Source organism: Lacerta agilis, chromosome 10 (genome assembly GCF_009819535.1).
Source record: "Lacerta agilis isolate rLacAgi1 chromosome 10, rLacAgi1.pri, whole genome shotgun sequence".
NCBI lineage: Eukaryota > Metazoa > Chordata > Lepidosauria > Squamata > Lacertidae > Lacerta > Lacerta agilis.
In genome coordinates, this window is record NC_046321.1 from 17,893,294 (window position 1) to 17,905,113 (window position 11,820).

Consider the following 11,820-nt stretch of genomic DNA (forward strand, 5'->3'; position numbering starts at 1 on the left):
GACTATCCTTTAATGCACACAAAGCTTCCGGTAACATCTCAACTTCTGATAGTCATAAGGTGCTAAGACCTGAGGAGCAGTGTGAGCAACAGCCACTATGACTAAATTATAAGGTGATTTAAATAGAATTTTAATTGTGAAGTTTTCTGCTATGTACAGGTTACAGTTAAAACCAATGGATTTTTTAGAAGATACATAAACTGAAGGCTGCTATAAATCTGTCATTTTTATTATTATTTTACTACTTACAAAAGCACCTATAATTTACAGAATGCTACATTAAATAATAATAATAATAATAATAATAATAATAATAATAATAATAATAATAATAATATCTGATTTATTACCCGTCTTACACCATGAGGCCCCAAGGCAGGTCACAACAATGTAAAATACAGTGGTACCTCGGGTTACAAACTTAATTTGTTCCAGAGGTCTGTTCTTAACCTGAAACCATTCTTAACCTGAGGCACGCTTTCACTAATGGAGCCTCCTGCTGCCACCGCGCTGCCAACACACGATTTCCATTTTCATCCTGGGGCAAAGTTCTCAACCTGAGGTACTACTTCCGTGTTAACAGAGTTTGTAACCCGAAGTGTTTGGAACCCGAGGTACCAGTGTACAACAATAAAAACAGTTATGCCTCTTCTTATATACTCTTCTATCTCTTCTTATATACAGGGCTAGTTGCTCTTCCAGATGATGTTGCAGCAACTCCCATCAACCCCAGCCAGCATGGCTAATAATCAGGGGTGAGGTTCCCCAGCTCTGATCTTAAGCAAACTGAGCACTGCTATGCTAACAATTATCGTGCTTACATGTGAAGGACTTGGCTCACTAAACCAGGAGGAACTCATCATAAAGCTTGCAAATTTCTTGCTTAACAACTCTGGCTGGAGTGTTGAAGTATCTATACTTCCCTTCAGCAATTATTCATAATTCAGGGTTACTTCATAGAAAATGGATTAACAAAGGCCACATCTCCAACTCGATTCTCAGTGCTTACCTTGACCACAGATTCAGCAGTTATTTGACCTCTAACAAGCTGTGGCCCAGACTGCATCTATACAATTTGGTAAATGGCAATTAGACAGACCTCCCCTGCCAAAGCAGTAATATCAGATATCACACGCCATAAGCAGCAATATCTTCTGAACTCTTGGTGTACCAATTGCCCCTTCGTAGCATCAATTTCCCAACCATTTATCCACTATGGTGTCATGAAGATCATGACATTCAAGTAATGGCTATACAATTTAACAACATTTGCTCATATATCTTAGAATTCTAATCCAAAAAGTCAACTAGCTGTCAACCAATAAATTGTATCTTGCTGTATCAGAATAATCTGGCAATGGCAGTGGGGGGAGGGGAGAGGGCGTCAAAGAGAACTAAAGCCCAGGTCCTCCTCCTTAAAAGAATCAGTTATTATTTTTCTGCGCAGTATTATATATTTTTGTTAATGCTAACACATATAAAAAAGTTCATGGCTTTCCTGCTGCCTTAATTCATAACCAATCCTGTATAAAAATGGGATAATGCAGCATCACAGTTACTATTATTGGAACTTAAAATACCTTTTCTATCCAAACACTGTAAAAAGAGACAAGAGCCCGAGTCAAAAAGAGCCAACAGCATGAGTCAGGATGAAGATAGATCTACTATTCTCAACAAAATGTTAATTCTGTTTAACCATTCTAGAGCAGCTTACAGACCTTAGCTGAGAACAATTTTAAGTTTTTAGAAGTAGTTTGCTTTCCTATGTATTTTCTACATACTTTCCCAGCCATATTTGGCCCATAGGACTGCTTGAAGGTAGGTCCTGTAGCTCTATTCCCATAGCTTCAATAGGGCCTAGACACAACACAAGACCTCAGCTTGATTGGCACCACTGAAATCAATGTGCAATAACTCTTCGTTAAGATTTAGGCCAATATGTTTTGCCTAGGCATGAAGGACCGTCTCAGAAGTCTGTCATGAGCTGCTGAATTCATTGCTGCAAATGTTTGCTGCAATCTGAGATACAAGAACAGAAAGCTTACCAACTGATCCTGGTTGAGGGGTTCCCCCTTTTTCAGACGATCTCTGTAGTCTTCTAGTTTGAGCTGAGAACATGTATTGAGCAGGTACAGGATTAGACCATGTATAACCAACTTCTTAAGACTTTAAGCATAGGCCAAACTTGAATAACATGGATGCCTACCTACACATGCTACCATGCATTTGTAGCCTTAAATACAATAAAAAGCACATCAAAACAACCATAAATTAGAGCTCTTTGGCAGACATTTAACATTAGATTTTGGCAGTTAGTTTTAGCAAGAGGTACACAATATATTCATATGAATGGCAAATAATGCTGCAGCTCAGCGTCATGTTCTATAAAGGTGGTGGCAATACAGAGTTGATAAGATCTGGTGTTTCTAAGCCAGGTAACAGCTTTGGGAGATTCAATGCACAATAATTTCATAATACTGGAACCACTGTCAAGATACCAGTAGTACCACTAGCAATACAGTATATCTGGCTACAGTTACCAGATAAGGCGGATGTTATCTTCATAACAGCCTTTCTATGACATTCAAGCTCTGGTAACTACTGCAGCTAGATGGGCAAAGCCACCTTCCTGCTGGATGAAGACTGGCTACTTAAGCATGAAACTACTTCTAGTCATGCAGGTTTCTTTATATACTGATAGCACTGAGAGACTGCATCAAAATTCAGTAGACAGTTTAATTTTGGCATGCACTCTACACTACACACAAAGTAGCATCCATCCTTTAGGACTTAGTGGGCCAGTTCAGAAGCCAGAATACCATACTGGCAAAATTGTAATTGAAAAATGTAAGTAAAATATGTGAGATTTTGCCATTGTAGCCACACAGGGAACACATGAACCTAAAGCTTGTTCTCACCACAGTAACAATAGTTTCTCATGACACCTGAACCAGCTCAATACTGACGGCTCATACAAATTACACACCACAGCAGAAAGTTCTTATTTCTCTCTAGTCATAAACTCTATCCATTCTATTTTATTAATCTAATTTTGAAAACTGGCAAGTATCCTAAGTGAAATCAATTTATAGTTACACAGCATTTTACACTTCCATAAGCAATAAATATAGGGCCTTTTACCCCAAAGAGCTTACAATCCAATAGACAACAGCAAGAAAGAGTAAATGAACACAGTAGTTTGAGCAGTTTCCTTTGGTACCATTTCTCTAATAATCTAGGAGAGATACATACCTTTTTTTTCTCAATGTTCCTGATCTTGTGTTTCATGCAGATAAGTCCATTGTCAATGTAAGTCTCATATGCCTGGGATGCCGTTGCAGCAGAACTCAAAGCTGCCTGCAGGGGGCTCAAGGGAGGCTGATTGTCCCCATGAGGGCCCTGAGTCACCTGCTGCTTGGCAGGTTTCATGCTCTTCTCCTCCGCTTCCTCAGAGTGGCATGAAGGCGAAGTGCGGCAAAGCGGGGACTGTGAAAGCTGCACCATTGAAACAGCTAGGGCTGCAAAGAAACTGGTACTGTTTAGTTTTTCTCTCACAGCAGCAACTTCAGCATCCAGTTACTATTAAGTTTGTCATCTAGGCTGCAGCTGCAGACCTAACAGCATTTGGATCAATAAGATTCCTAAAGGGGAGTCTCTCCCTTCTTTTTCTTATTCCCTATTCCAGTATGATGCCAGCTTATACTAATCACCATCCTAAACTCTTTGCATGCATGTACCAACTAGAACATCATATCTATATGCCAATTTCCTAAGCAAGCAAGCAAACCTACTGGAGGCTTTAGCCCTCCCCACCTGCACTAGAAACAGGGTCACAAGTGAGGCATCAGCAATTCCTCATGCTGGAGACAGAAGCTAGCAGAGGAGTGCCTAAACATATTTTCAGGAAGAACGCAAGACTCTCATTATGTATTCCTAATTGGCTAATTCACCTACGAACAGACCAAAAAAATTACTTCCAGAGGGGAAGCCCTGTGGGTCAGTTGCAGTTGTGGGTCAGTTGCAGTGTATAGGCCTATATATACATATACATATACATATATATACATATACATATACATATATATATATACATACATATATATATATAATGGAGTTCACACCAGCATCAAACACAATTTGAGAAAGATGCTACCTTACCCGTTACCAACAAATTGGCAGTTGGGAAAGGGGTGAGCAAGACATTTCCTCATTCCTTACTGAAAATGCAAGGGCAGTTGAGCGCCTAAGGTAAAAAAAAAAACACCCAGCCATGTCGAGGCACTCTGCTTAAGTCGTCCTTCGTCAGAAGATTCGAGGGCATCACACAGAGCAGCGAATGAAACAATTTGGCGGCCCGTCGCCGTTCTGTTCGAAGCCCGTGTCGCTACTTTCAGCAGTGCTCCTCCTCCTCCTCCTCCTCCTCCTCCTCCTCCTCCCAGCGCATGATGTTGCAGCCTCACAGCGCAGCCAGCACCCCCCCCCCCCGGCCGCACGCTCACTAGGGCAGTTAATACCACAGTCACAGGGGCGCTTATTCCCAGGCAAGCAAGTGCGCGCAGGACCGAGGCCCCAAAGCTCCCTCCTCTGAAAGGGCGTCCAGAGAACAAGGCGCAGCTTGGCAGGAAAGGGGAGCAAGCAGGGCGGCGATACAACCCGCATCACTGGAGGGGTTTTGTGCGAGAGGAAAAACACCGGGAAATTCTGCCCGCTTTCGGGAGGGGGTGGTGGGAAAAGAGGAGGCTGTAATTATGGGCTATGGATAAAAGGAGGGGCGTAATAAGTGGCGTCGAGTTATCCTCTCCGCTCACGGAGGCGGGACAACGGCAGAGGTTCTCGCTCCTTCCTTTCCCCGCAGCGTTCCCACCACAAACGCCGCCAGCCCCCGGGATACGCCGCCCCATGTACTGCCTTCCTTCCCTCACATCGCCGCCTCACACACGCGGAGGAGTAGGAGGCGGGAGCGGCATCTGTTTCCATCCGTGCCGCGCGAGCAACCACTGCCTCCCACCCGGTGGATCCCGCCCTTCGCCAACTCACCTCAGCAGCCTAAACTCTCTCAAGCCCACCCGCCGGCCGGCTGGCCTCCCGGCTTATAAACCCGCCCCGCAGCGCGGCGGGGGGGGGGGGGGGAGAGAGAGAGAGATAAGTGGGCGGAGCCTCCGCGGAAAAGTCACACGCCGGCTTCCCAATCGCCAGCCGGCCTCAAGCCGCCCAATCAGCCGCCGCGGCAACCGCGTGGCCTCCTGCCGCTCGCGCGTTCGACCCCGCCCCCGCGTGACATGCCGGACCGTTAACTGGTGAGGAGAAAAGAAGGTTGCGAGGTGTCCGGGCTTCCTTAAAGAAGGTTGTGTGTTTGTATGTCTCGGGCAAAGGTTCCAGTCCTGACCAGGATGATCTTCTACACGTTCACACACACAGTCCCTCCTATACGGTTTTTTAAAGCATCAGGCAACACTCCAGATCACTTTAAGATGCACTAAGATCACTGAAACCATATGCTTATTACGGTTCCTTATTTAAAAACAAAAAAACAGATAAAAGTGATTTGGTGTCTGGGTTGGTTGGTCCCGTCCCGTGCCCCCCCCCCCAAGAGCAGTCGATCAGACATATTTGCAATGCGTGCACTATATAGCACACGCATCCATGTATACCCACACACTATAGACATATATGCAGAGAGAGAAAAAAACATAAATGCACAGATAAAGATGAAAGCAGCAGGCAAAACTGGTGCTTTAACTAAGGAATGCCACAAAGTAGTGAGTAAACTTTGAAGTGTCACATTGGGACTCCTCTCTCTGTTTAGTCTGAAGCTAAACACAGATACACACCTGCTGGGGAGGTCTAAGAGAGGAGAGAGAAAAAACTCTAGTCTGCAATTTGGAAGATGGAGCGGAGGTGTTATGCAAACTCAGGATGTTTGTCTACTCAGAAGGAAGTTCCGCTGAGATGCTCTTAGGTAGGTAGATGCTGGGCTGCAGGTAAGATAGCATTTTAAAAACAAAGCGTAACACAAACAACAGTAGTAGTAGCAGCACAAAGCAACAGATGTTGAGGTTGGGTGGCCAACTGTCATGTATGTTTTTAGTTGAGATTTCTGCCTTCCAACTCTACAATTCTATTATTTTATGTAGCACATTTCTGGGACTAAGTCCCAGTTGGGTTACAGAACTTGCTTCTGAGTTAGACACGCACAATAAATCGAATTAGAACATGCTGCACTTCTTTTTAAAAACAGTTGACAGTTTTAAAGGCTGAGGCTTTTCCAACACATTCCGTAGGAACTTCCCCCTCCTGTGTCCCCCCCCCCGTTTTATTTCATTTATGTTTTTGTAGGTAAGATATAATGTTGCTAATGCTTTTCTTAGTCTTAGTGGCGGGTTTGTTTGTTTGTTTTTTAAAAAAAATTGGTATCTTTATATTATTGTTTATGGTTTTATTCTGATTGTAAGCTGACTTGAATGTTTAAATACTAAGAATAATAGTTGGTAACAGTAATTTTCAGTTCCCTCACCCCATCTAATATTTAGCCCAATAGGAGTGCTGCTATGCAGTATATGAAATACTTTGTAATGTTTTAGTTAGTCCAAAGGAAGTTATTGTGCTACCGTTGCTTTGGATTTTTCCTATTGGACCAGTCAGGTTCAAGCCCCCATAACTTTCACCTTCAGGGAATGGACATGGACTCTAAAAGAAACAGCGCTGCATTCCTATCAGAGGACAAGCTTGGGAACACAGAAAGCTCTCTTTTCCTCACAGCGGCGCCACAGCTAGTGGGGGTGTAGCCAGGGTTTCTGCCCCGGGTGAAGCCTCCAGAGGGGCGCCACTGAGGCTCCCAGCATGTCTGGGCTTCAAGAGAAAGATGAAAAAGTGCATAGCAGCCATGAGCTCTGTCCTTCCTTTTTCCCCATGAAGCTGTCATTCACAGCCTGATGCAGGGAGAGGGAGAGTTGGAAAATCTGGAGAGGCTGCGTGAAGATAGGATCCCCTGTGGGTTTTCTACTATGTGAGAAAGAAATTCTGGAAGGACAGAGGGAGGGGTGAGAAGCTGAGGAAGAGAAACAGTTAGACTAGATCAGTGTTTTTCAACCTTTTTTGGGCAAAGGCACACTTGTTTCATGAAAAAAATCACGAGGCACACCACCATTAGAAAATGTTAAAAAATTTAACTCTGTGCCTATATTGACTATATATAAAGTAATTCTCTTGAATTTTTCAATTTTTCCTATGGCACACCAGGCAACATCTCACGGCACACTAGTGTGCCGCGGAACAGTGGTTGAAAAACACTGGACTAGATGATCCTTGGGGTTCCTATGATTCTATGATCCCTTCAGAACATTGAATATGTTTAAATAGCTAAGGCTGAGTCATTTTACAGACTATACATAATCTACATGCAGAGGCAGTTCCCTGGCAAGCTCTGGTCTGCCCGGCTGCATTAGGATTGTATTGGAAAGGCACTTTCTACTTTAGGCTCGCAAAAAGCATTTATTCACCTTACATACTGGTAGAACCTAAAATGACCACAAAATTATCATTTCCTAAAATGAGTAATCAAACAAAAATAAAATTGAAAGGAATCTTGTTGAAGCTTACTCAGAAGTAAGTTTACACATCAAAACTCCTGGAAAGGATTTGCACAGAACAAAAGAGAGAGGGAAAACATTTTAAAAGGAAACCAGAGGATATTGACTGATCTTTTGGAAATGCAGTCCTTTAATGTTCCTGTGACCAAATAAATCCAATTCGAAACCTGACCTCAGATAGACAGTTGCTACACATGGAATTCTACTTTTGACAAACAATTTGCTTTTACTGGAAGAGATGTTCATTCTCCCTTTGGTCATACAGTCATAATACTTCTTAGGATTCCTTTGTATTCAAACAATATATTGCCTACTTTTTATGCCCTTTGTGATTAAATGTGTTGAGGTTGTGTGTGTTTGTATGTATGCATGCATGCTTGTACAGTAGTACCTTGGGTTACAAACACTTCAGGTTACAGACTCCGCTAACCCAGGGGTACTACCGTACCTAGGGTTGAGAACTTTGCCCCAGGATGAGAACAGAAATCGCACGCCAGCGGCGCAGTGGCAGCGGGAGGCTCCATTAGCTAAAGTGGTACCTCAGGTTAAGAACAGTTTCAGGTTAAGAACGGACCTGCAGAACGAATTAAGTTCGTAACCCGAGGTACCACTGTATGTGTATGTATGCAAGCATGCATCCGTGTGTGTATGTGTGCGTGCACCAAAATGGGTCTTTGACCCGGGTGACAGAAAGCCTAATTTCAGCCCTGTTCCTCATACTGCATCATTGATCCATCTAGCTTAGTATTATCTACACAGACTGGCAGAAGCTCTCCAGGATATCCTACTCCTGCACATATGATACAGTAGATTCTCTACCACTGAACTACAAGACATGCAAGTGTATTTGTGTAAGATGCAATATACTGGAATCACAGATGCGAGAGAGACCCTGATGGGTTTCTCTTGCCAAGTAAAAACTTTCTTATACCTCCAGGCAATTGAGCTATCTTCAGTATTGTGTATTGTGTATTTTTTTAATTAGTTTAAGTTATTGTTGTTATAAATGTATATTTTTATTATTTTTTCATTTTATTATATTCTGGAAACCACCCTAGGATTACTATAAATGATGAAAGGTCTACAAATAGATACAAATAGATTAAAAAAAACCCTATTGTACATATATAAGGGACACCCCCCTTTTCCAGCTGGGCAAGTGGATGGGGGGGGGAGAAATTTGTTTGTGTACCTGTCAAAATGGCACTTCTTGAACCAGCAGGTAAACTGAAACACAGCAAGAAAAGAACTAACTGTTGTGAGAATCTTGCCAATAGACTTTAAATCACCCATCTACCATTAGAGTCTGATCTACTGTCTGTCTGTCCCTTATCCTCAAATAGGGGTAGGCAGTGCGGTGTCCCAGCCAGCATTGCCAGCGGCGAGGGATTATGGGAGTTGTAGACAAACAACAGATGGAGGGCATTGCCTTGGCAATGCATGTAGTTTATTGACAGCTCCCATAATTCTTCGGGAGAAGCCATGAATGGTTAAAGTGGTATCATAATGCTTTAAATGTATTGTGTTAATGTGCCCTAAGTCTTTTTATGAACAGCAAACATTTTATTGTTTTGGATAAGAGCGGCAAGCTTGAATGCAATACCAATGACATTGATCAGATTAAAATTATTGTACATTTATTTTCTGTATCATACAGGAATAAAATTATAACTGTTGTTTTCAGAGTTTTATACTATAGAGAACCCTCTGCTGACTTGCATGCATACCATCCTTAATAAGCAGTAGACAAATTGCTAATTTGTATGGACAGTCACTTTTAATACTGGCAGCTTTTAGGAACAGTTTGACCTCTGAATAGTTATCACCATTATGTTGAATATTCAGGTCTAAAATAATATAAGAACTCAGTGTCATTTAAATATGAAGAGCCACACATTAACTAACAGGTCACCCTGTTCCAACAAATGGACTACCCTTGGAAAACAGTCATGGATCCATTGTTGCAACTGCAGAAGCACACAGTGGTGCCATTAGGGCAGGGCTTTGTGGGCAGAAGTCCAAGGTCCCATTCAGCTGTAAGAGCAGAACAGCACTTCAGTGCAACTGGGCTGGCTTACAACATTTTTTAAGTAGAATCACAGAATCATAAAGTATCTCAAATGTCATCTAGTCCAACCCTCTGCTGAGGCAGGTAAAACATTTCTATCTAAAGTATTTGCCAACCTGGTGCTCTCGAGATGTTGCTAAATTATGTCTCCCATCAGCAAAGCACACTGGTGACTTCGGGCCAGTCACTCTCTCTCAGCCAACCTACCTCACAGTGTTGTTGTAGGGATAAAATGGAGAGGTGATGAAGTGTGTATTCCACCTTGAGCTCTTTGGAGAAAATGTGGGATACAAATGTAATAATAATAAAAAGGATGGGGGATGCCAACTTAATGCCCATGGGTGCTATGACACTCATGAAACACTTCAGGGGCCTCAAATTCTAAGGTTTCATTAGAAAAGAGCAAATCTATATCTCTCCTAGAAAGTAAGTTATGAAGCAAAATGTACTGGTAACTGGTACTTTCCTGAGTGATGCATATGAGCTAGATTGACTGCTTTCACCTGTCAGCGTTTTTAGCCAATAAGCAAAGCCAGCTGAAACTGATACATGAGTTGTTAAAACACCAGGCAATAGGAATCCCTGGGAGTGGCTGTGGTCCTTTCCACTTTAGAGCACTTTACCTTTTTTCTGCCTTATTTTCTAGTAATCCTTGGAATCTCTGTGGTTTGGCTTTTCATCTTTCCTTAGCAACCAAAATGCATCTTTCCTGTGGTGGGTTCATTGGATATCAGGTAGTTCCTGGAAGTTTTGTTCTGCAAATACTACTGCTCAATAAACATGGGTGGATGTTAAGGAATTGCCCCCAACTCTCATAAGACAAATGTGAAAACTTTGCAGAGGCTTAGGCATGTTTATTGCTGTGTAGGAGCTAAAGACCAGACACTCAGTAAGAATTTACTGTATAGTTAATTTACAGTACAATGGTATGCATGTATACTGATGCAGATTAGTCTTTGGATTAGGATTGGCATTGGTGAAAAACATGGTTCTTGTACCTTTAACAGCTGTATGGCTGGCAGAAATTCAAGAGGTTAAGACTTTTTTTTAGTATGGGAGCATAGTATGGAAAAGCTTAACCACGACTGTGCTGTCTCTAATTTTATGTTATGCCATGCCCCCCATGGCACTCCCTAAAAAATAAAAATGTGTGCACTGGGTCCCAAAAGCCAAGTGACACCCGATATAGGATCCTCAGCTTTGACAGCTACCTGACATGGTACACCACCACTTTAGCATTCTATAGCTTCATTCAGCTACATGTGTAAATCAGACTTAAGCAAAAGTGCAGGTTTTACCACCCTCCCAAGCTGAAGCCTTAAAAAAACCATATATTTTTGTTCTCTAGGGTTCAAATAAATTTTAAAAGGTTTATCTATTACACAGCCTGAGAAGGGGAATTCTAATGTATTCTACACTGATACTTTCCTGGGGTCAATGTTAGGAAACTGTAATGTGACCAATTCATATCAGCTTTATGCAATTGGCAATATAGAGTTTGAGGCTTATGACATCTATTGCTAAACTAAGGCTTTGAAATTAATTTGGTGGTTGATGAAGATTCTCTGAAAGATTATTCTTTGAAGAGTCATGTTCTGCATCACATTTCAGTGATCTTATGCTGTGTCATTCATATTTGTTTTAGAGCAGTGGTGGCCAAACTTGTTTTGGGACTACAGTTCCCATCATCCCTGACCACTGGATCTGTTAGCTAGGGATGATGGGAGTTGTAGTCTCAAAACATCTGGAGGGCCGAGTTTGGCCACCACTGTTTTAGAGGAATGGAAGGACCTGCATGAAATTTCAGATATATTGCCTACTTTACATTTCAGGGATCTGCTAAAACTACAAGTAATATAGCTTCGAGTATTTGTATCACAGATCTCTAATATTTTATACATGTACACAATAGCTGTGCTATTGATATGGCAACCAAGGAATATCGTTGTTTCTCACAAGGGGACAATGACAATAAAGATTTATTCTATTCTATTCTATTCTATTGCTAGCTAGCCTCAGTTATCCCTTAGATCATTGGGAAAGTTTTTTACTGGATTCCTTTCAACTTCAGCACAAAGTCAAATGTCACCTTTGAGCATTTTATTGCAAAGAATAAACTCAGAAATTAAATTTAGTTCAGCCCTTCCTGGGCTTACATTTAAC

At 42.0% G+C, this 11,820-nt stretch overlaps 1 protein-coding gene across 12 annotated transcripts in view; it reads right to left on the bottom strand.

Annotated features, from left to right (window-relative positions):
* Positions 1–5,119, bottom strand: part of CAPRIN2 (caprin family member 2) — a 32,930-nt gene extending 27,811 nt beyond the window's left edge. For 8 of the 12 annotated variants that reach the window (XM_033163465.1, XM_033163461.1, XM_033163466.1 and 5 more), the window contains exons 1-4: positions 5,038–5,119; positions 3,253–3,518; positions 2,046–2,108; positions 1,010–1,066 (exon numbers count right to left, since the gene is read on the bottom strand). In XM_033163465.1, the coding sequence (XP_033019356.1) occupies positions 1,010–1,066; positions 2,046–2,108; positions 3,253–3,504 (372 nt within the window). In that variant the 5' untranslated portion in view covers positions 3,505–3,518; positions 5,038–5,119. Of the gene's footprint in view, positions 1–1,009; positions 1,067–2,045; positions 2,109–3,252; positions 3,519–4,158; positions 4,215–5,037 lie in introns of those variants that run through there. The other 4 variants (XM_033163469.1, XM_033163470.1, XM_033163463.1 and 1 more) reach the window with 2 other exon arrangements.
* Between the last annotated feature and the right edge of the window lie 6,701 nt (positions 5,120–11,820).